We start from the raw sequence: 21180 nt of genomic DNA, 5'->3' as shown, positions 1-21180 counted from the left end.
AGAGCAAGCAGGTGGTACACACCCAGGCCCGGGTTTCCGGGGTGCATCAGCTCGCCTGGAGAGCACCCTTGGGTGCTGTCAGTGCAGGTGTGAGCACCCACAGGCAGGACGGGGGTGGAGGCAGAAGAGGGTCCTGGGGAAGCAGAGGTAAGGTGGTGGGGGAGTGGAGCTGGGTCAGGGTTCACATGGTGGTGTGGGTGGGGGATCTGGGTTTCCCCCCTCTATCCAAGGGTCACCTCTGTCTCACTGGCTTCCATTTGACCCAGTCTAGTTCAGGTGAGGTGCTGTCATGGGGCTCTAGAGTGGAAGTAAGGCAGTGGGATAGCCCAGGGCCCCATCTCCCACCTATCCCTCCATGGGCCCCAGAGGGGGTGAAGAAACTGAGCCTCTGGGGGGATCTTGGCTGATCCCAGACCCTGGGGGTCAGGTGGTTTCTTGAATTTATTTTACTCTTTTTTTCCCCCATTTTGGGTCTCCACGAAAGGAGGGTGACAATAGCTGTAACAACTCATGGGGAGGGGTGGTGTGCCGTCAAGAGGAGCTGAGGCCCCCAGGCCCCTTAGCAGAGTTCTGGGCTCGCCAAATGTTTGCGGAGGGGGCATAATCTGGAGGGGTTTTCACCCCAGAGGCTTGGGTATACTTTGGAGTTGCAGAGCCCTGAGACGGGGGGCTTGGCTGGGGGAGAGAAGGGGATGAGCTCCGGGGATCCCCCGGAACGGACGTGACTGGGAAAGCACCGGGTGAGGCTGCGGTGCCCCACGCACCCCCCACGCCCCAGCCCCTGCCCGGGGGGCGTGGCCCCGCGAGGGCGGAGCCGTGGGGGCGTGGCCGCTCGGGGGCGGGGCCTGCTCGGGGCGGGGCCGGGGCGCGGCGCGGCGCGGGAGGCGGCGGCGGGGCCGCGGTGAGGGCGGGGGCCGGGCCGGGGGCGCCCGGGGACCCCGGGGGGCCGGCGGGGCTCGGGGGCGCTCCGAGGAGTTGAGTGGCAGGGTGCTTCGGGGGGAGCTGCCGGTGCTTGGGATGTTGTGGGGCCGGGTCCCCCGGGACCGATTTGGGGGGGTCCGGGGGCTGCGGGGGCAACGGCGGCCCTGGAGCTCCGTGCCGTGCTTTGGGGATGTTTCGGGGGCACTTCTGGACGGTCCTTCGAATGCAGAGGCCCAGGGGCTCTGTAGGGTAGTTGAGGGGGTCGCGGGGAACTTTAGGGGTGCTTCAGGGACGAGCTATGGGGCAGTGCAGGCCTAGGCGCGCCGTGGGGCACTTTCGGGGTGTTTTGGAGCACTTTGGGGGTGGTTTAGGAGCACTTTAGGGGCGGTATGGTGCAGCAGAGGCCCAGAAGCGCCGTGAAGCATTTTAGGGGTGTCATGAGGAACTTTGGGGATGGTTTAGGGCAGTATGGGGGAGCTGTAGGGCAGTGGGGCCCACGAACGCCGTGGGGCAGTTCAGGGTGCTGTGGGGTTGGGATGGGTGGAAGCACCGTGGGATATGCTTGGCGCTCTGGGGCTCCGTGGGGCAGCGGAAGGTGGGTGGGAGTGCTTTGGGCGGGCAACGGGGGCAGCATCATCGAGGGAACCTCAGGATTGCCGGGGGCCTGGAGGGGGGCACAGCCAGGCATGGGTGGTGTCCGTCCCACACTTGCTGGGTACGTGGGGAGGGACGGGGGCTGACCCTGATCCCCCCTGCCCTGCGGTGGCCCTGAGATGCCGTCGAGGCACGGGGGTCCCCGGGGGCCCGAAATCCCCACAGCAGCTCAGGGTGGGGGTCTGGCTGAGCAGGGACCGAGTGTTCCCTTGCCATTTAGGGGTCGGAACGGTGGGATCCGGCAACGCTGTGCTGCGGCCGGAGTGGCTGGACGTGACGCCACCCCAGTTGGTGACTGGTTTTACTGGGTGGCTGGAGGCCGGGCTGGGCACTCCCTCCTTCCGCGGGCGGTGGTGGGACCCTCTCGGCAGGCCGAGGGGCTGGGGTGAGGGAGAAGATGGAGTCTGTTCCCATCGCCTGCCTGGCGGGGCCCCAGCAGTGACCGTGTCCCCTCCAGGCTGCGAAGGGACCCACTGTCCCCAGGGCTATCCGTCCTCTTGACCTGCACATCCTGGGGGAGTTTTGCTGGGGTGGGGTACCGTGCCTTGGCTGGCCGGGCTGGGGGACCATCAGATGTCCCTTTGGTATTCCTGATCCCTGATTCCCATTCCTCTGGCAGCAGCAGGTCCCCAGTGGCGGGCTCTTGTCCCCACCACACTTCCCAGCCCACCCTGGGTGCCAGGAGCAGCGCACCCGCCGCCGGGCGCCCCTGCCACCCTCAGTGCCACGCTGGCACCACCTGCCTTGGCCCTGCCGGCTAGGGGACTTGGGAGGGGAGGGGGCAGCGGGGAGCACGGGGGACCCTGCTGCCGTTCAGCGCCCTCACCCCCTCCTCTTCCTCCTCCCCGCTTCAGGGGCCGGCGGAGCCGTGTTCACGGTGCGGGGGCCCGAGAGGACCGGACGGATGGGCAGCGGCTGGCGAGGTGAGCGGAGCTCGCGGGGGGTCACCCACCTGCCCACCCAAGGGTATCCCGGGCGCGGTGTGAGGTCGCGGTGCCTGGGGACGGCACGTGCCGGTGGGGGTGACGGTGGCGGGGGGGTTGGCTCGCCGGCATCTCTCCCCTGCTCGCCCCTCCCCGGGCGCTGGCAGGCGGATTGATTTCAGGTGACAGCTCGGCGGGCGAGACCGTGCGGGCAGCGCCCCCCCCCCGCCCGCGCCCTGTGCCAGCCGCAGCCATGTGCGAGATGCGATGAGGCAGCAGGGGATGGATCCGGCCCGTCGGCCGGCTCCCGTCACGCGGGCGTATGGCGTGGGTTGGGGCAGGGGGAGTCACAGCAGAGACCGGCAGAGCCCCCCCAGCTGGAGGGGGTGGGAACAAGGCTCCGTGTGTTGGGGCTGGGAAAGAGCCTGGCGCCCACCTGGCAGCTTCCCCCTTGGTGGTCCTCTCCAGGGAACCCTGTGGCCCGCAGTGGATGGTTTGAGGTGGAAAGCAGGCTCTGTGGGGTCACTGCTGAGAAGTGGGGGCTGTGGGAAAGAGGGGGTGGCTGATCCTGGTGTGTGGGGCTGTCCGTCGCTCTCTGTGAGGCTGCACTTGTGGGTGCCCATGGGGCAGACAGGCGGGCAGGCTGCCTGTGAGCCAGCTCTCTGTAGGCCTCTCAGGATTCGCCTCCAGTCCTGGCACGCTTCCCGTGGCAGGGTCACACCAGGGCACGGCATGAGGCAGGACTGCATTGCCACTGCCCTACAGTGCCACCAGCACCCCACAGCCCCTGGCAGCCCCAGGCTACTCCATTGGGGTGCTGAGGCCAACTTGGTGGTTGCTAATACTACTCCCCCCAACTAATCCTGGTTTTGTTTTGGTTCATTTGCCATCTCCTTCTGCTCTAGGGCCAACCTTCGCCTATAATATTGTGGATGGTGACTGGGGACCTGGGGATGTCCCCATGCCCATCTGGGTGGGTGATGGGCCACTGTTGTCAGTGCCTATGGCTCTGATGTCCTGTCTCCCTTGCTTGCAGGCTGCCCACGCGCCCCTGCCCGCCGGGGCCCCCCCCGCCATGGCCATTGTGCAGACACTGCCAGTGCCCCTTGAGGCCGTGTCTGAGGGGGCCACACAGCTGCGTGCCACCACTTGCTCACCCCCTGCCGCCATGGGCAGCGTGGGCAGCCTCCTGCCCGCCCGGCCTCGCCACGACTGCACAAGTGATGGGGACCCCTCCGCTGCCTCCTTCTGCAAGCAGGGGGGGCTACTCCGGGCCACGCCTGAGGAGCCCCGTGTGTCTGTGCCCGGTGTCAGCCACTCCTATGCCAATGGGGGCTTCTGTGGCGACTGGCTTGATGCCTCCTCCCCTGCCAGCCCCTGTAGTGACTCAGATGATCTCCGTGATGACCAAGCACCAAGTGATCACCTTCGGGGGCCGCCCCCCAAGCTTGTACCCGTCTCTGGCAAGCTGGAAGAGGTGGGGAGGGCAACAGCAGGGTGGGTGGGTGTGTGCTGCAGTCTTGACTTTACACCATGTGCCACACTGGGACTGTTGGCTCAGATGTGTGAAATGGGGTCATATAGCCACACTTCTGGTGTCCCCGGGGAAGTGGAAATCCCTGTGCTCTTAATGTCCCCTCCATAATGCCAAGGGTGTTTGGGGAGCTCACCTGTACACCCATGGAAAGGTGATGAAGTGGGTAGTGACTGGCTTCTGTCTTCTTTTGGGTGTGAAGACATCGGGGCTGGGGGCACCCACTGTAACATTCCTAGGCAGCCCTTCTTGGGGCTGGTGGGTCCTCCCCAACCCCTCACTCTCCCCTGTTTTCCTGGCAGAATGTGGAAAAGACCCTGATCCGCCCCATGGCCTTCAAGCCAGTGGTATCCAAGCTTCGGAATGCCCAGCCAGGCACGCGCCTGGGGCTCTCGGAGAGCCAGGTGAGCCTCACCCACTTGCTGGGTGTTGAGAAGCCTGGCTCTCTGAGCTGCCGTGCCAGCACCCTCTCGGACTCGGGGCGCAACTCCCTCTCCAGCCTGCCCACCTACAGCACGGGCTGCAGCCAGCACCCAGAGGTGGGTGCCCTGCCGACCACCCCCCACGGCCCCCTCGACCCTCCGGGGGGCTGCCGGCCCTCCAACTCGGACAGCGGGCGCTCATCCTCCAGCAAGAGCACAGGCTCGCTGAGTGGCCGGGGCCGGCCCTCCTCGGAGAGTGGCTCCTGTGGGCGCTCTCCGCTGCCTGGTGAGGAGGCCATGCTGGTGCGGGAGCTGGAGGACAAGCTGCGGGAGAGGGAGGCCGAGCTGCAGCTCCTGCGTGACAGCCTGGATGAAAACGAGGTGGCCATCTGCCAGGTATGTCCCTGGTGTCCGCATGTCCTGTACCTGTCTCCCTCCCTGGAGACAGGTGTGGACATACCCTCTGGTTGGGAGTAGGAACCCACTTTGGGGATCCGATACAGACCCTTGCAGGGGGATACTTTCTCCTGTGGGTCTGGGTATGTGGGTTTTTCCCACCAGTTGGGTGGTCCTATGTAGTCCATGGAATCAGTTGTACAGAGTGGGGTGCCTTATTTTGGGATGCCCGTTTTTGAATGAGACTGAGACCTGTGGCTTCTCCTTACTTGTGATGGAGCTGGAGGAGTCCTATACGCTCTGGGGGTGCTAACATGGGGGGGCCCATCATGCAAAAGGATAGGGGAGCACAGGGAGGTGTGTACCACCACATTACACTCTTCCTAGACCCTTCCTTCATGTGGGGGAGGTGCTGCACCTTCCCTGTGATGCCCATCTTGGAGATAGCAGGTGAAGTGGGAGGGTGCCATGCTGCCCTCCCAGCACCTTTGCATCCCCTGGCCCAGGTGTTTGAGGAGAAGCAGCGTCGGTGTGAGCAGGAGCTGGAGGGGCTGCGGCAGCGCTGTGCAGCCCAGGCACGGCAGGCGGCCCATGCAGCACATCGGGGGCAGCAGGTCCTGCAGCTCCAGGTGCTGCAGCTGCAGCAGGAGAAGAAGCAGCTGCAGGAGGACTTGACCCAGCTGCTGCAGGAGCGTGAAGTGTTGGAACGTCGCTGTGCCTCCTTCCAGCGGGAGCGCACTGAGCTGGCACCCCGGCTGGAGGAGACCAAGTGGGAGGTGAGTCACTCAGCAGTGCCAGGCATATCAGTGGGTGCAGGCTGTGGCTGGGGGGTCCTGGCCGGCACCTGAACCCCATCATCACCACAGGTGTGCCAGAAGTCAGGGGAGATCTCTCTGCTGAAGCAGCAGCTGAAGGAAGCACAGGCGGAGCTGGCGCAGCGGGGCGCCGAGCTGCTGGGGCTGCGGGCTCAGCTGCGGGAGGCGCGGGCGCAGCTGCAGGCGGGTGAGCGGCGGGTACAGGGGCTGCAGGAGGCCGCCCGTCTCAAGGCGCTGGAGCTGGAGGTGTGTGCCAACGAACTGCAGCGCCGCAAGAGCGAGGCCGACCTCTTCCGTGCCAAAGCCGGCCGGCTCGAGCAGGAGGTGGTGGGGCTGCGGGAAGCTGCCCACGGTCGATGCCCACCAGGCACTGGTGAGGGGTGCCCCCCACCTGGTGAAGGATGCCTCCCAGCCAGCGAGGAGCTCCGGGGAAGCGTGGGCCTGCGGCGCCAGCTGGAGCGGCTGCGCGCGGAGGTGGCCCTGGAGCGGCGGCGTGGGCAGGAGCAGCGGGATGCCTTCGAGCAGGAACGTGGCACGTGGCAGGGCGAGAAGGAGCGGGTCATCCGCTACCAGAAGCAGCTGCAGTACAGCTACATCCAGATGTACCGGCGCAACCGGCGGCTCGAACAGCGGCTCCAGCATCTCCGGCTTCAGGGCGAGGACTCCCTGCTCGAGCCCTGTGACCCACCTGACCCGCCCTTTGAGGAGATAACAGCCACCGAGATCTGAGATGCTGCCTGCCCTTGCCCCATGCTTGAAGGGCTGAAGGGGCCTCCAGCCCCTGTGATTTTGGGAGCCGTGAGGCTGTGGGGGACCCCTGCTCTTGCTCTGCTCTGCAAACTGCTGCCACTGTGAAGAGGGGCAGGGGAGACCACAGGCGCTGCCCCCTCCCCAGCACTGAGGTCTTGGGGCAAGGGTGTATCAGTGCCCACAGTGAGGGGTGCCTGTGAGAAGTGGGGTCAGGTGGATGCTGAGTCCTGGCCTTGGGGCCGCCCGGAACTGGTTTCTGCTGATCCTCTTAGCTCCTGGGGATTAGCAATGCTGGCTTCAGCCAGGGTCACCTTGGGCAGGGGGAGGGCTGACTTGTCCCCTCCCTCTCATCCCTGCTGGCACTGTCACCCAGTCACTTGGTGTGTGCCCTGTCTCTGCCCCTGCCAGCATCCCTCATGCCCCTTTGTGTGTTTGTCAGGGAATTTGTTTCTGTGCCATTTTAAATAACTCTATTTTTATAGGACCTACCGAAACATATCACCCTCTCCCAGCTCACACCTCACCAGTCTATGCCCCCTCACCCCTGCCACAGGGCAGCTTGCCCTCAGTGCCTTTCCCATGCTCTTGCCCCCAGCATCCCTCTGTTTCCCCCCCCAAAAAGCCCATGCCTCTGTGATGCCTGGCCTGCCAGGGGAGAGGGGTGTGGGGCTCCATGTGCCAGCTGGGGAGACCCTGGGGACACCCCTGGGGATGGGCAGAGGTGGGGAGGCCCTGCTGGGCACCCGGGGCTGGGGTCAAACCAAAGGAAAAGTCTGGCTGTGCCCAGCTGTGGCTTGGTCACCCCTGGCTCCAGGGGGGGATTTTTGTACTTTATTTCAGTCATGTCTCGTTCCCAGAGCCTGGCTCATCCGTGTACCACCCAGAAACGGCAATTAAAAACAAGCCCCTGGCTGTGGTTTTTTTCAGGACTCTGTCTGTGTGTCCAGAGCAGGGTCAGGGACCACTTGTCCTTCCCCTGTGTTGCCAGTGCTGCCCTCCCTTGGGTCCTGCAGTGGGCAGCTGCTCCATGCCCCTGGGGCGGATCTGGCTCTCACACCCTCTGGCTGCACTGAGACCAGCCACAGCTCAGTGCAGGAATGAGCCACCTGGCTCCTCTGGAGCACAGCATGGCTCCTTGAATAGGGGCTGCAGCATCACTCCGGTGGTGGTCCAGGCACCCGCACCACCAGCTCCATGGGCTCCTTGGCTTTGTTGCGGTAGGCCTGGCGGATGATGTCCACAGCCCTCTGGTGCGTGACGTTCTGCAGGCTCTCCCCATCCACCGACACCAGCTCCTGCCCGGCCTGGGTCCCAGAAGGAAAGGCCACAAGGTGAAGCACAGCTACCTTTGGGCTCCAAGGGGACTGCCAGCAACCCAGTGGCATCAGGGGATGGGAGTGTCTGGATGTCTGCCCAGCCCCTGGCATGTGCTAGGACCCCCATACCTTGAGGATGCCACTGAGGAAGGCAGCTCCACCAGGGAAGATCTTCTCAATCTTCACCACTGGCTGTGCCCTTGACTCAATACCTCCAGAGATGCTGATACCTGCAAGGGAGCCATGAGACCCTCACACCTGGGTAGACTGGGACTTCCATCCACTCCCCAGCATGGCATCACCTTTCCCTGGGGAGCTGCACCTCTGTCTTGCCCTATTTTGGTAGGTCCTACAGAATGAGGGACCAAGGCAGGGACAGCTCTTCCTCCCCATTTCTCATTGGAGGAATGCTCTGGGGTTTGCCCCGCGCCAGGGGGCTGCCACCCATCCCACTGACGCTGGTGCCAGAAGGGTCCTCACCCCACCCATGTGCCACCTACCTAGCGAGTGCTTCAGCTTGGAGAGGGTGACAGTGAGCAGATGATACTCTTCCTCCTCTTCCTCCTTGCCAACATCTTTGGGGCCATTGGTGGCTGCCCCAGCCCTTGCCTCACCCCCTGGCCCCCCAAAGAGAGGGCCAAGAGGGGGCCGTGCCCGCTGGGGCTTCCCCAGCACTTCAGCTTCTCTGTTGGGTGCTGTCCTGGGGGGCTCCTTGCGCCAGGTGGCCTGGGGGCTGCGAGAGTGCCCATGCCCCTTGCCAGGGGGGGGCTCAGCCAGCAGCCAGTTGGGGGGCCGAGGGCCAAGGGTGGGCAGGGGCCGGCTGGCAGAGGCATAGGCATCCACTGGCACGTCAGGGAGTGGGGTGTAGGTGCGGGGGTGAGGCCGGCGGGGGCTGGGGGAGGCTCTCGGACGGGCTGGGCTCGCCTGCTGCTCCCCAGCTTCCTCCGGCTCTGGGGTCCCTGCTGGCTTCAGCAGGAATCCGCCCCGATAGTCTGCAATGAGAGGGGCTCAGGGATCTCCTCAGGGACCCACAGCCCTGCTCCCTGGGACCCCTGCCACATAGACCTCCCATGAGTACCTCAAAGCCCTAGGTCCTTTGCCACCTAGGGCCCCAGATCTTCCTCATTTAGGGACCCCTAGACACCCCAGTTCTCTGCAAGCACTCCATGTCCTCCTCCCCAAGATCCACAGATTGTGCTGCTCCCAGTCTTCCCAACACCCAAGGACACCAGATGCCTTCTTCTCTGGGAGCCCCTGCACTCAGGTATCCCAGGTCCCTTTCTCCTCCCCCAAACTCCCTCCACCCCATTCCCACTGGGCAGTTTGGTGTCCAGGCAGACTCTACAGGTGGCACTTACCAGGCACTGGTGTGATGAGGTGTCTCTTGGGGGGGACGTCATGGTGGGCTGGGCGGAGGGCAGGTGAGCGCACTGCAGTCAGGGAGAACCCCAGTCACCTCCTGAGCTGCACCCACCCTTGACCATTCCCTTCCCCCAGTCAAGGCCCCTGGGGGGCTGGGATCTACCTGAGCGGCTCTTTAGGGCATCAAAGGCTTCCAGCTCCAGGGGCATCACCATGCTGTCAAATCTGCCCAGGTCTGTAGGGGCCACCACACTCCTGCCAAGGCAAAAGGGTGGGGACGGGTTGTAGCAGCCTCTGGGGTGGAGTGTAATCAGGGCTGAGGAGCATGTGTGAGGCTCCACGTCAATCACACCAGGATGGGCAATACTGGGGTTCCCAGATATTTCCTAGCAGCACTCACCTCACGTCCCGCAGCAGCAGGACCTTCTCGGGCCGGTCCAGGATGGCCAGCAGTGGCCGCACCAAGTCCTCCACGCTGCCCTCATGCAGGTACTGCGGGCACAGGAGGGGGATCAGTGGACAGATGCCCCCTCACCCGCTCCTTGGTTTACCTCCCAGAGTTAAGCACAAGGTGCTGACCATGCCCCTGGGATGCAGGAGCTTTCCAGGGATGAGCCCAGGGTCAGTGCTGCCCAGTGCTGCCCTGCCTGCACCCTGCCTTTGGTGCGTACCCGGGTGCAGTGGCGGAGCACGGCCGTCACCTCATCGGGGCTGAGGAGACGTGCAGCAGTGTCCTGGATGTGTGGGAGCCGGGCCTCAGGGTCACTGCCGTTGGGCTGCAGGGTGGCAATGCCCATGGGGCCCAGGATGCTGGCACGCCGGCTTTTCTCTGGGGAGGCACAACAAGGAGGGGTGGCCAGCGGGGCAAGGACTGCCCCAGCAGCTCACTCCACACCAGAGTGGGACAGACACAAGCAGTGCAGGGCCAGGTGCATGCAGAGCCTGCCCCACATCCCCCCAGGCACACGGGCACCCCCGTTACCCCGCTTCAGGCTCCGGATGACAAACTTCTGCACAGCGCCTACTGCAAGGGAGATGGAGAGCGGTGAGTGCCCAGGGCAGACAGCAGCGTCAGCGCCCACTGTCAAAACTGCATGCTTGGGGAACCCCTCCCTACACCCCCTTCATGTCAGGGATGCCACAACAGGCCCACAGAAAGGGGAACAGTCCCAGGTCGAGTCCCTGTCTGCCCTGTCACCCAGGCTGATACCTCTGTCCCCATCAGAGCGCCCTGGGGACTTGGCGCGTGCCCGGCGATCAGAGCCAGGGGCCTCCTGGCTAGGGGGGGCCCAGCTCTGGCTGGTGGCACGGCCCCCCTTGAAAAAGAGGTTGACAAGGGTCTTGGAGCGGTGCAATCCTGGGGGAGCTCCCCGTGCCCCTTGTCCCTCTGGCTTCTCCTTCTTCCGCTTCTCCTCTGTGGACAGAGAGAAGGGGGTGTTAGCGTAGAGAGCTGAGGGGATGCCACCCCAAATCTTGTCTGGGGGCAGGGAACTTCGGGGGATTGGAGGGGCTACTGGGAGACACTGACTGGAAGAGTCCTTCTGTGGGGGGCAGTGGATCACCAGAAGCCATGGGACGGGGCTTTGGGCTGCCTGGCAAGTCCCAGGGACAGAGCTGGGGCTATGTGGGGCTATAGGATACCCAGGACTGGTAGCCAGGGGGCCATATGGGCTTTATGGTGCCAGGGTAGGGACCAAGTTGCTATAAGCCCAGGAGTGGAGGCCAGGTATCCATGTGTGTCAGGGACTAAAGGATGCTTGAGTGGGGGACAGGCTCTCCACATGGGGCAGGGCCTGAGCTGCGGGACTCCCAGGGCTGGGTTGCAGGGTTGGAAGGAGACTTCAGCCAGGGTTGAGTCCCACGTGTGGGGCTGTGCCCCAGTGCCTACCAGCGACAGTGAGGTCACTCTGGGAGCGTGTAATGGGCTGCCGTGGCCGGCTCAGTGCCAGCAGAAGCGCCGTCTTGGGAGAGTGTGTGAAGGTCCGGCGTGGGTGGGTGCCGGGGGTCTCGCGGCTGCCCTGGCCCCGGATGGCCGTGTCCCGCAGCAGCTCGGGGGGCCGCACTGTGCGCCGTGTCTCTGGCAGCCCCTCGGCGGCTGGCTCGGTCTGCATGGCCCGCTCGGCACGTTCCCGCACCCAGCCCCGCCGTGGCCCGTCCTCCGTGGAGATGGCCACATCCACAGTGCGGGCTGGGGGCACTGGGGCAGCTGCCCCCAGCCCATTCACTGCCCCTGGTGCTGGTCCTGAAGAGTAGGAGGAGATGGAGGAGCTGGTTTCTGATGTCTGAGCCAGCTGTTGCAGCTGCCCGTTGGTCACTGCAAAGGCACAGCAGGGACACACTGTGACACACTGTGGGCCACCTAGAGCTCCACTTTGCTCCCTCCCAAAGACAGCAGACGTGAAGAACCTACAGGGCCATGGGGACCAGTGGGCTGCTGGCCATTGCATAGGGATCATCGTGTACTCTCCAAGAAAGCGGACACATAGGATGCTGTGGGATCACAGGGACCACAAGGCTGCTGGCCATGGCAGGGGGCACTTCATGCCTCCTCCAAGGATGGGGGACAGGTGGGACCTTGCAAGTATGCTAACAGTGGCACAGGGAGATTCCTGCTGCCTCCAAGGCCTTGGGAGCCCATGGCCTGCAGACCTTCTCCCTCCCTACAGTGGTCAGATATCACTCTCATAGTCCCAGCCCCACTGTGCCCCAGCCCAGTGCCCCTGCCAGTACCCGCGTGGCACTGTACTTACAGCGACTGAGCCAGCAGTACTCGGCCACCAACTCCTTGTAGGCAGGGAACCGGCCTGTCTCCTAGACACAGGGGTAGAGAACAAGGGGTTCAGTGAGTGCTGGCTGCCCCAGCAAACTCGATCTGGTGCCAGCCATGAATAATGCATCCCCCCCACCACCCGCCTGAAACCCAACCAGGCAGCAGCTGCACCAGCCCCCGGCACCGGGCTGAGCAGGGGCAGTGCCAGTGAAGGGACATGACAACCACTGCCTCACTCGAGGGTCCATGGGGCAGGGTGTGGGTACCTTGATCGTGAGCATGATGTGAGTCTGCCCCTTGAGCACCTCCACTGCCTTGCTATGGCTTATGTCTTCAAACTTGACTCCATTGGCTGCAAGGACTTGGTCTCCCACTCGAATGCCATTTTGCTCTGCCAGCCCACCGGGGTCCACCCTAGGGAAGCAGGGGGGGCAGGATAGGGTCAGGCCCTTGCTGGAGTCCTGCTCCTGCCCCACACCTCCACTTGGGTGGCCCTGTGGCTCTACACCCATGGTGGTAATGCCCAGTCTTCTGAGAGTGGGAGGGCTCAGCCAGAGAGGAGGGGCTGAGCCCCAGCATGGGCACGGCAGAGATGGGGCTGTCACAACCCCTTTATGCAGCCGTACTTGGAGACGTAGATGCCGAGGCCAAACTCTCTGCCGCCACGGATGTTGAAGCCCAGGCAGTAGTCATCGGAGGTGGTGTACAGGTGGACGATGCGCCGCAGCCCATCCTCGGAGCCGCTCTCCGATGGTGTCGAGCCACTTTTCTCTACTACCAGGCGCCTGTTCACCACATCCACCCTGGAGCACGGGTATATGTAGGTGGTCTCAGGGATTTGGCTCTTGTCCTCCAGCCGGATGACCATTGGTGACACCCAACGCAGAAGAGTGATGGGGATATGGGGGACGTACAGGATGGGGCTTGCACCCGCTCTACCTGCTCCAGACCTTCCTATCCCACCTTGGTCTCTCCCTACCTTTGCCAGGGACTTCTGACACCACTCCACCCTGGGGGTCCCCCAGGGATCCTCCCTATTGCCCAGAATCCCCCACCAACCTCCCCCAGCATCCTCTCCACGGGGTTGGGTTTTGGGCTGCTGGCATGGGAGATGCCCTGCTCACCACGCCGTCTTCTCCTTGGAGAACTTGATTCCTGGCACACGACCCATTCGCCGGACCACCATGCGGAGGCGGTTGTTGCCGGTGAGGACCTTGACAGCGCTGCTCATCGTGATGTTCTCCAGGCTCACACTGTTCACCTCTGTGATCTTATCACCAACACACAGCCCAGCCTGCTCTACAAGGGACATACGGCTCATCTGGGCACCTGACTTGGTGCCATTGTTTCATATTCCCTCCCTCAATGTCTCCTCAACCTGATCTGAACCCCTTGAGAACAGAGGCAGGGGTGCCTGACAATTGCACTGAGTGGCTTGTCACCTTGCTGCAGCTTGGGCATGGAGCTCAGACTCATTGGCACAGGGCTGTCTACTCATGTGTCCTGTTCTTCACTTTGGGCAGCCTGCAAATCTCATGGCCAAAGGCAGCAGGGAGCATGGTGGCTTTCCACCATGAAGGGTGACATTGGCGCTGTGATCCCATGTCACTGGGAGCTCCTTGAGGGGGTGTTGCTGGCATGTGCCTATGTTCACTGGTGTCCCTCACTCTGACCCTCTTACCAGCAGTGCTCCCCTCCTCCACTTTGCTGACAAAGATGCCCAACCCATGCTCAGAGCCGCCACGGACACTGAAGCCCAGTTTGCCGTCCACGCTCTTCTCCACTGTGATGGCATTGATGACATCGCTCTCGTTGCTGCTGGCTGTGGGAACAGGGGAGCAGATAAGCCACACATGCGGCATGTGAGCGATGGCAAGGGGTGTCTCTCTTGCTGGGAACATCCCCAGTCCCAGGACAGCCCTCCCTGCCCTTAGACCCAGGAAATTCAGCCATTGGGGTCCTCTTGGCCATGGGGGTGGGAATCTGGGACACCCCACACACCTTCGATGGGAGCATTGATGAGGATGACACGGCCCATGGGGGAGGCAGCACGGCTGCTCCGGGTGGTCCCATTGAGCAGGCGGCTCTGCTTGCTGAGGAGGTAGCGGGGAGCCAGGCTGGCTTCACTGCTGGAGCTCAGTGACCGGCTGCCTGTCGTCATCCCTGACAGCACTGCGTCCCAGTCCTGGGCCATGGTGGTGCTGGGCACTCCGGTGTCCCGGCGTCTGGCTCAGGGCTGGCTGTGTCCTCACAGGGCCAGGGCTGCCCGTCAGCCAGCAGGGGACATGGCATAGTCCAGCAGCACATGCCCGGGCTTGGGCACCGCTCTTTTTTAGCAGTGCAATGCTGAGGGCAGCTGGCCTGGGTACTCGCTGCTTGCAAGACAGGTCCCAGGCACAGCAGCACAGCCTGGAGGGACAAGAAGCTCTGTGACCCCCTCTTAAGCCTGATCCCTGCCCATCCTATAGTGACCCAAGGATCAAACTATCACACAGCTTCTGGGTACTACCATGGGGGTGTGGGCACAGGCTGCCCTGTGCTGGGGTAAGGATGCTGGGGTGAAAAAGAGCTCTCCCTGGCAGCGTAAATCCGGAACAGGGGATGCAAAGGGGCTTTACCCGACAGCGTAAATCCGGAAAGGCTCCAGAGAGGGGACACAGGGACATCAGCTTTATGCTAGAGAGCAGGAACTGATCCCTCTGGCCATTCCCCATCCTGCCTGGAGCCCCTCTGAATTCCCAAGGCCATGCGGCTGGAGATGGGTGCACCAGTCCCCAAGGCAGTTCCCGAGGGGATTTTCCAGGCGTGGGTGAAACGCCACCACAGTGCCCCCCCACTTCATTCCCCGCTCGCCCCAGCCTGACCTCAATAAATAAGTGATAGCCCCGGCTCCGGGGACACGCCGGTATCCCCGCCGCTGCCAGCCCCCCACAGCGCCCACCCATTACCCCCCACCAGCAGCAGAACGCGGATACCACCTCCCCGAAGGGGCGCAGGGGACCCCCTACCGCCGTCCCTCCCTCCCTCCCCCCCGCCCCGTGCCCTCCTCACCTGTCCCCATGGTGCCACCTGCGAAAGAGACACCTGGCAGCAGCGCGGGGGGGAAGGCGAGGCCGGGGGGCAGCACCGCCTCCTGCCCCCCCGGCCGCGGGGATTGGCTTTCCCCGTGGGACCGGAGAGGCCATCGGGCGCGGGAGCTGTCAATCGAGAGCGGCCGGGGCTGGCCTTGCAGCCGGCGGGGGGGGGCAGTCCCGTAGGTATCCCCCGGGAGGGGGTCCGGGGGTGCGTCCCCCCTCGAGGCTGCGTGTGGCAAGGAATGTGGTGTCCCCCCTGACCTCCTCCCTTAGCGCAGAGCATCCCGGGGGCACACAGGGGAAACTGAGACACGGTCAGGGGAGGAGGGGTGTCGCGTCCCCCCGCTTCGCTCACTCCGGTGACGCGAGCCGGTATCCCCCCGTGTCCCCCATCACGGGGGGCATCGCCTCCAGCCCGGGCCAGCCGTGACCCCCCGGCGGGGCCCGGCGCCGCCAGCGCGAACCCGACACCGCGGCGGTTTCAGGTGATGCGCGGCGGCCGCGGGGACTGCGGGGGGGCCGCGGACGGGCGGCGGGGGCGGGGGCCGGCGCGGGGGGGGCGCCCCGACAACGCCGGGGTGAGGGGCTGGGGGGGCACGGCCGGGGTGGGGACGCGCACCCACATGCACACACACCCCATGCACCCACACGTCCACGGCATTCGTGCCCTCGCGCGCACTCACAGACACCCACGGAGCGCCGCACACGCGTGGACGTGGCCCCGGCACACGCACACACACGCACACACACACACACGCGTGTTCCGCCGCGCACCGCCCTACGCCCGAGCCGGCGCCCACTCCCGCGGGGTCCCCGCGCGCTCCGCCGCAACCACCGCGACACGCGTGGGCGCCAACGCGGCGCGTGCGAGCGCGGCGCTACGGGCCCGCGCGCGGCGCGGGCATCGAGACCCCCGACATCCCCCCCCCACCCCCGGGCCACGCGCGCGGCCGGCACGGGGACGCCGGGGCACGCGCACGGGGTCCCCCACGGGCAAACACACCCGCCCACGGGCACCCGCGCGAGCGGAGGCGCCGACGTGCGAGCACGCGCGCGCGGTCGCGGGCAGGCGCGTGCGCGGTCACGGGCACGCCCACACGACCGCGGGAGGGCCACGGGCTCCGCGTGTGGCTCGGCACGTACCGCTCCCCCCGCCGCCGGCCCCGGTCACGCGTGGTCCCCGCCGCCCCCCGCGCGCCGCCCTCCCCTCCCCGGCCCGGCCCGCCCCGCCCGGAGCGGGGCCGCCCACCCGTGACGAGCCCGCACGTCATCGCGCGCAGGGGCGGGAGGGGGGCGGTGGCGGCGACGGCGGCGCGGGCACGGCGGGCGCTGTCCCCGGAGCCGTGAGTGCGGGGGTGACCCGGGTCCCTGTGCAGGGGGGGTCACGCGTGGCGGGAGGAATATTCCGCGCGGGAAGGAAGGGAGTGGAGCCCCGCTTCTCACGGGGAAGGGCGGGTGTGGGAATAGAGCCGTGCCGGGTGTGTCGGTGCCTTGCCCGGGAGGGACATTCCTCCTTCCAGTGCCCTTCCCTCACTCCGCTCTCCCGCTGCTGGCAGCCGCTGTGGTCCCTAAATGGTGGGTCCCTGTCCCCTCCTCTGTGACCGGGGGTGCTCGGCTGGGTTGGGGGGAGGAGGAGTCCCTGACTTCTGGTGGCTGATGTGAGGTCGGGGGGTTCTCTTTGGCACGCTGCAAGGTGCAGTCCCATTGCAGGTCGCACACCCACCGGGTGGGCTCAGGAGTCGCTACTGAGCTCCTTTACAAAGGGGCTCCCTGTTCAATCCTTGTGCCCCCAGGCTGGGGGAGCACCAGAGCTGCTGCAGCAGGGATGTGGCAGGAGGGACACAGGCACCACATCCCATATAACCCTTTAATCCCCTGCCCTGCCAGAAGATGCCACCATCCTTGCCTGCCACCATCAACATCCAGGAGCCCCGCTGGGACCAGAGCACCTTTCAGGGCCGGGCCAAGCACTTCTTCATGGTGACCGACCCCCGAAACCTGCTGCTCTCAGGGGCTACACTGGAGGAAGCCCGACGGGTGGTGGAGGACTACAGGTACCCACTGGGAGGATGGACGTTCCCTCAGCACTGCTCCCAGGCAGGAGCCATTCCCAGGAATGGGAATAGCAGTGATGCTGGCCCCCTTGGCCAAAGACCCCAAAATTGCCTGCCTGGTCCTTAAGGCATCTCCCAGCTGCCACATTTGCTGTGGGGGACCAGTTAGGCTGTGTGTGCTGGCAGAGGGTCTTTTAACAGGTCTTACCCTTACCTGGCAGGGCAGGCACCGTACACCCTGGGCTGACAGAGGACCAGCTTTGGCGGGCAAAGTACATCTATGACTCGGCTTTCCACCCTGACACGGGCGAGAAGATGATCCTTGTGGGACGCATGTCTGCTCAGGTCCCCATGAACATGACCATCACCGGTTGCATGTTGACTTTCTACAGGTACCTGTCCCCTCCTCACCCCAGGACCAAGAGGATGCCTGGAGGATCCTCCTGGCTCTGGGGTGAGGAGGGGACACGTGTCCCATACCCCACTCGTACTTGTGCTGTGGGAGCATGGGTGGCATCCCCCATTGTCTCCAGCACCCACCGTCCTCTCTCTGGCAGGACCACACCAGCTGTGCTGTTCTGGCAGTGGGTCAACCAGTCCTTCAATGCCATTGTCAACTACACCAACCGCAGTGGGGATGCACCCATCACCCCCAGGTATGCATCTCTCTGACCAGGTCCTCGAGGTCCTGGGGGCCCACCACCCCAAAACACCAGGGGGTGCCTTGAATAGCAAGGAACTGTGAGATGGGACAATGGAGACCTGGTGAAGGCAGAGATGGACACCATTGGGGCTGTCAGGGTTAGTGGTAGAGCTGAGAGAGGAGCCCAGGTGTCCTGGTGCTCTTGAAGGGCATGCTGTTCCTTCCTTTGGAGGGGCACCTGGGATGGGGAGAGCCTGGCTTACTGGTGTCCCTTGCTCTTTCAGCCAGCTGGGAACAGCCTATGTGAGTGCAACCACAGGGGCAGTTGTCACAGCACTGGGGCTGAAATCCCTCACCAAGGTAAGGTGACCCTTGGCCATCGCAGCTGGGGGATGTGGACCCTCCCTATGGGATCTCCCTGAGCTCTGAGCTTTGCAGGGGGTTCACCTGGAGTGGGGGAGAAAATGAAGAAAAGGGGTTTGCCGAGGTTGCCCACACAAGGCAACTGCTCTCCCCAGTGATGGCTGTAGAGATGGCCTGTCCCTCCAGCCTTGCTCTGCATGTATCTTCAGGCTTCTTCCACCCCTCAGCCTCTGTCCAGGCAGGGGACCTGGGACCTCCCCAGATCCTTTGGTCTGTGCAGCTTTTACCAGCTAAGAGTTGCAGAGGAGGAGGGACTTTTTTACCCCCAGTGGGGCTGGGACACCCCAGAGTCTTGCAGGAAGACTGAGGCAGACCTGGGGACAGCCAGCTCTTCCCCCAAACCCTCTACATGACATTCTCCTACTTTTCCCCCCAGCACTTGCCAGCCATCATCGGCCGGTACGTGCCTTTTGCGGCTGTGGCAGCTGCCAACTGCATCAACATCCCGCTGATGAGGCAGAGGTGAGCCCTGGGGTGGGACAGACTTGCCTCAGGGTTCATAGGCACTGGTGAGGAATGCAGGGACTTCCTTGCTCTTCCTTACTGTGAGGGGTTGGCTTGAGGGTACAATCACCTGATTGGAACCTAGGGGGTTATTGGTGCTTGTACAGTCCTATTGAGGACTGCTGCCAAATAAATGTGGGTCCAGCTGAGACTCCCTATGATTTATTGTGCAGCTAGTGGATGGGGTACAGGAGGATGCCAACCTCCCTTGGAGACATGTCCCTGTCCTGTGTCCTGTTCCCCTCACCCTTGTGCCCCTCTGTTCCTGCAGAGAACTCAAGCTGGGGATCCCTGTCACGGATGAGAATGGGAACCGCCTGGGCGAATCCACAGCGGCAGCCCAGAAGGCCATTTTCCAGGTGGTGGTGTCCCGCATTGGCATGGCAGCGCCGGCCATGGGTGAGTGTCCCCTCCTCCACATGTGTTGGGAGATTGCAGCTGATCCCTGGCAGCCTGGGATGAGGTCCCACTGCTGGCAGGGATCACTGGGAGCTCATTTCCTTCCTCCCTGATTCAGCTATTCCGCCGGTGATCATGAACATGCTGGAGAAGAGAGCTTTCCTGAAGGTACCAGTGAGCCTGGGGTGGGTGGGTGGGTGTAGGGACACCCAAGCTTGGCACATTGTTGGCACCCCTCAAGGCTGGCACCCTATTGGGGAATAGACACCTTCCTACCCTGTCCACTGCACTGACACACATCTTCTCCCTGTCCCTGGCAGCGGTACCCGTACCTGAACGCTCCCCTGCAGGTCGGCCTGGTGGGACTCTGGTAAGTCCTCCTCCACCGATGGGCATTGCTGCCCTGGGCACAGACCAAGCCCAAGTGTGTCGGACGGTGCTGCTGGGAACCCTGCTTGGCACTGGGTGGGGAGAACTACCCGAGTTTCTTGGGGGATGCCAGAGCTTGGCCAGGCTAGTGGCACCCCAGGCAGATGGAATGGGATATGAGGTTCTGGGGCCAGGAGTTGTTTTGCTTTATCTTGGTATCTCTCAAGCCTGCGATGGGCTCCTGCTCAGCATTGGTGTTCCCCCACATCATCGGGGGACAGACTTTGCCTGCCGTACCTCAAGAGCCAAATGCAGGGTCTGGAGCTTGGAGAGGGCATCTCGTAGCCCTTTCCTGTCTGAACACCCAGCACGGCTCTGGGCTGCCTCATTGTTGCTCTGGGATAAGGCCATGGGTGGGTGTGGGTGATTTATGCAGCCCAGCTTCACCTTTTCACCTCTTTCCCTTGCAGTCTGGTGTTCGCCACCCCGTTGTGCTGTGCACTCTTCCCACAGAAAAGGTACAGAAAGGCACTTTGCCTGCACATGCGGCTTCTGTGTGGGATGGGGGTGCTGTCTGACTCCCGAGAGATTGTTTTGCTTCTTCAAGCAGTCGGGCTTAAACCTGTGCACAGACATCTCTCTGCACAGTCAGCAGTGCAGACCCAAGGGCCTCTGCTGGGCCATGCTGGGGACGTGCATCCCCATGGGTGCAGCAGGTAGATTCCAACCCGAGGCCATCAGTGGGTATACCCCCTCCATCCTCTGCATCTCTGTTTCCCTTACAGCTCAATGCCTGTGAGCAGCCTGGAGCCTGAAGTCCAAGATCAGATCCGAAAGAAAGATCCGTGGCTGGAGACCGTCTACTTCAACAAAGGGCTCTGAGCAGGGTCCTGGGGTGGCCAAGATGTGCCCCTGGGACGGCTGAGATGAGCTCCACGGAGCTGCCGGGCCAGTGCATTGCTGAGCTTCGCCCTTTGGATCCTCTTGGGGCTGCTGCTGCTTTCCCTTGGCCATTGTGTGTCCATAGGTCCCAGGTGCTCAGCCCTGCTTCCCGGTGTGCCTGCAGCCATGCAGCACCATACCTAACCCTGTCCCCGTGCCCGGCTCAGCCCTGCCCTGGGGACCGCCTGGCTGGCACCCTGGGGCACTCCTCCCCTCTGGGTGTGCCTGTAGCTCTGTGCAGTGCACAGGGAAATGCAGGCAGCAGCACCAGGGACCTTGTGAGCTGTGGTAGAGGAAAAAAAAAAAAAAGTGGGATGAGGAAGAAAATGGTGCTCCCCAGCTTTAGGAGGCAGCAGAGAATCAGCAATTGAAAGTAGAATAGCTCTGCAGGCACTCTGCAGTGCCCAGTGGTTCAGCAGCTGGTGCCTGGGGATGGCAGAGCAGCTTTTGGAGAGGAAAACTCCCCATTGCCAAAATAGCTGGGGGTGAGTGATCAATTGCACGTAGTGACTTGAGCTCAGAGTGGGGGACTCTCCCAGCCCAGGTGTGTGCTCCCATCTCACCTTCTGCTCTCCTCCGGGCTGCTTTGGGGATTTAATCTGGCTTTCTGCTGCTTCCATCCCCAGAGCAAATGGCACATTTTAATCCCAGTAGAGTCTTGGTTTTTATTCTCATTTTAATGCCATCTGTGTTCAGGGCTGGGCTTCCCCTGAGGGGTTACTCTACCCCCTCCTGGAGTGCTTGCTTTCAGGTGGACCTTCTCAATAGCTTTAAGTGCACTGTGGTTTCCTCTAGATATTTTTGATATACATATAATGTACCTATATATACCAAACAATAAAGGCAGATTGTTTATACAAAACCAACAGCAAAGGGAAGTGTGCTGCTGTCTTATTTGCATATGGTGGA

The 21180-nt window shown here is 63.3% G+C and overlaps 3 protein-coding genes across 6 annotated transcripts; 2 read left to right on the top strand and 1 right to left on the bottom strand.

The window, feature by feature from the left end:
* The first annotated feature begins 935 nt into the window (after positions 1 to 935).
* Positions 936 to 7076, top strand: LZTS2 (leucine zipper tumor suppressor 2). Its single transcript, XM_014250161.2, has 6 exons — positions 936 to 974; positions 2430 to 2498; positions 3535 to 3975; positions 4335 to 4850; positions 5357 to 5626; positions 5717 to 7076. The coding sequence occupies exons 3-6, from the start codon at positions 3574 to 3576 to the stop codon at positions 6392 to 6394; spliced, it is 1866 nt and encodes a 621-aa protein (XP_014105636.2). The 5' UTR covers positions 936 to 974; positions 2430 to 2498; positions 3535 to 3573; the 3' UTR covers positions 6395 to 7076.
* Positions 7077 to 7203: 127 nt separating this feature from the next.
* Positions 7204 to 15366, bottom strand: PDZD7 (PDZ domain containing 7). Of its 2 annotated transcripts, XM_014250515.2 has the most exons (17): positions 14915 to 15366; positions 13865 to 14272; positions 13545 to 13685; positions 12988 to 13162; positions 12490 to 12666; positions 12130 to 12277; positions 11844 to 11904; positions 10982 to 11407; positions 10304 to 10507; positions 10076 to 10117; positions 9765 to 9922; positions 9494 to 9585; positions 9257 to 9348; positions 9090 to 9161; positions 8232 to 8723; positions 7861 to 7961; positions 7204 to 7719 (listed from the first exon to the last, which is right to left on the bottom strand). In XM_014250515.2, the coding sequence occupies exons 2-17, from the start codon at positions 14055 to 14057 to the stop codon at positions 7570 to 7572; spliced, it is 2724 nt and encodes a 907-aa protein (XP_014105990.2). In that variant the 5' UTR covers positions 14058 to 14272; positions 14915 to 15366; the 3' UTR covers positions 7204 to 7569. The 2 variants fall into 2 exon arrangements, with proteins under 2 accessions (XP_014105990.2, XP_087915549.1); XM_088059423.1 differs by lacking the exon at positions 10076 to 10117.
* On the top strand, positions 15300 to 21144 carry SFXN3 (sideroflexin 3). 3 transcript variants are annotated; one of them, XM_088059426.1, is made up of 11 exons: positions 15300 to 15422; positions 16825 to 16991; positions 17213 to 17383; positions 17549 to 17647; positions 17919 to 17994; positions 18434 to 18519; positions 18833 to 18960; positions 19079 to 19128; positions 19281 to 19330; positions 19800 to 19847; positions 20115 to 21144. In XM_088059426.1, the coding sequence occupies exons 2-11, from the start codon at positions 16828 to 16830 to the stop codon at positions 20209 to 20211; spliced, it is 969 nt and encodes a 322-aa protein (XP_087915552.1). In that variant the 5' UTR covers positions 15300 to 15422; positions 16825 to 16827; the 3' UTR covers positions 20212 to 21144. The 3 variants fall into 3 exon arrangements, with proteins under 3 accessions (XP_087915552.1, XP_087915550.1, XP_087915551.1); XM_088059424.1 differs by lacking the exon at positions 15300 to 15422 and adding an exon at positions 16170 to 16280; XM_088059425.1 differs by lacking the exon at positions 15300 to 15422 and adding an exon at positions 16234 to 16280 and having other exon boundaries at positions 16828 to 16991.
* The last annotated feature ends 36 nt before the right edge of the window (positions 21145 to 21180 follow it).

Source organism: Pseudopodoces humilis, chromosome 9 (assembly GCF_049639895.1).
Source record: "Pseudopodoces humilis isolate 2021_Gansu_Grassland_sample_001 chromosome 9, ASM4963989v1, whole genome shotgun sequence".
Lineage (NCBI taxonomy): Eukaryota > Metazoa > Chordata > Aves > Passeriformes > Paridae > Pseudopodoces > Pseudopodoces humilis.
Note: the sequence above shows the minus strand (reverse complement) of the source record. Positions and strands in the feature narration are given on the sequence as shown.

What these genes read in the sequence shown, in the direction of transcription:
- PDZD7 (XM_014250515.2), bottom strand. Translation starts at nt 14,057, where the DNA reads ATGGCCCAGGACTGGGACGCAGTGCTGTCAGGGATGACGACAGGCAGC. An exon ending in TGCCCTAAAGAGCCGCTCAG is followed by an intron (nt 9,162 to 9,256) that starts GTAGATCCCAGC and finishes CCCTGACTGCAG; the next exon opens with TGCGCTCACCTGCCCTCCGC. An exon ending in CCTCATCACACCAGTGCCTG is followed by an intron (nt 8,724 to 9,089) that starts GTAAGTGCCACC and finishes CTCTCATTGCAG; the next exon opens with ACTATCGGGGCGGATTCCTG.
- SFXN3 (XM_088059426.1), top strand. Translation starts at nt 16,828, where the DNA reads ATGCCACCATCCTTGCCTGCCACCATCAACATCCAGGAGCCCCGCTGG. An exon ending in CGGGTGGTGGAGGACTACAG is followed by an intron (nt 16,992 to 17,212) that starts GTACCCACTGGG and finishes CTTACCTGGCAG; the next exon opens with GGCAGGCACCGTACACCCTG. An exon ending in GCACTCTTCCCACAGAAAAG is followed by an intron (nt 19,848 to 20,114) that starts GTACAGAAAGGC and finishes TTTCCCTTACAG; the next exon opens with CTCAATGCCTGTGAGCAGCC.
- LZTS2 (XM_014250161.2), top strand. Translation starts at nt 3,574, where the DNA reads ATGGCCATTGTGCAGACACTGCCAGTGCCCCTTGAGGCCGTGTCTGAG. An exon ending in TCTCTGGCAAGCTGGAAGAG is followed by an intron (nt 3,976 to 4,334) that starts GTGGGGAGGGCA and finishes TTTTCCTGGCAG; the next exon opens with AATGTGGAAAAGACCCTGAT. An exon ending in ACGAGGTGGCCATCTGCCAG is followed by an intron (nt 4,851 to 5,356) that starts GTATGTCCCTGG and finishes CCCCTGGCCCAG; the next exon opens with GTGTTTGAGGAGAAGCAGCG.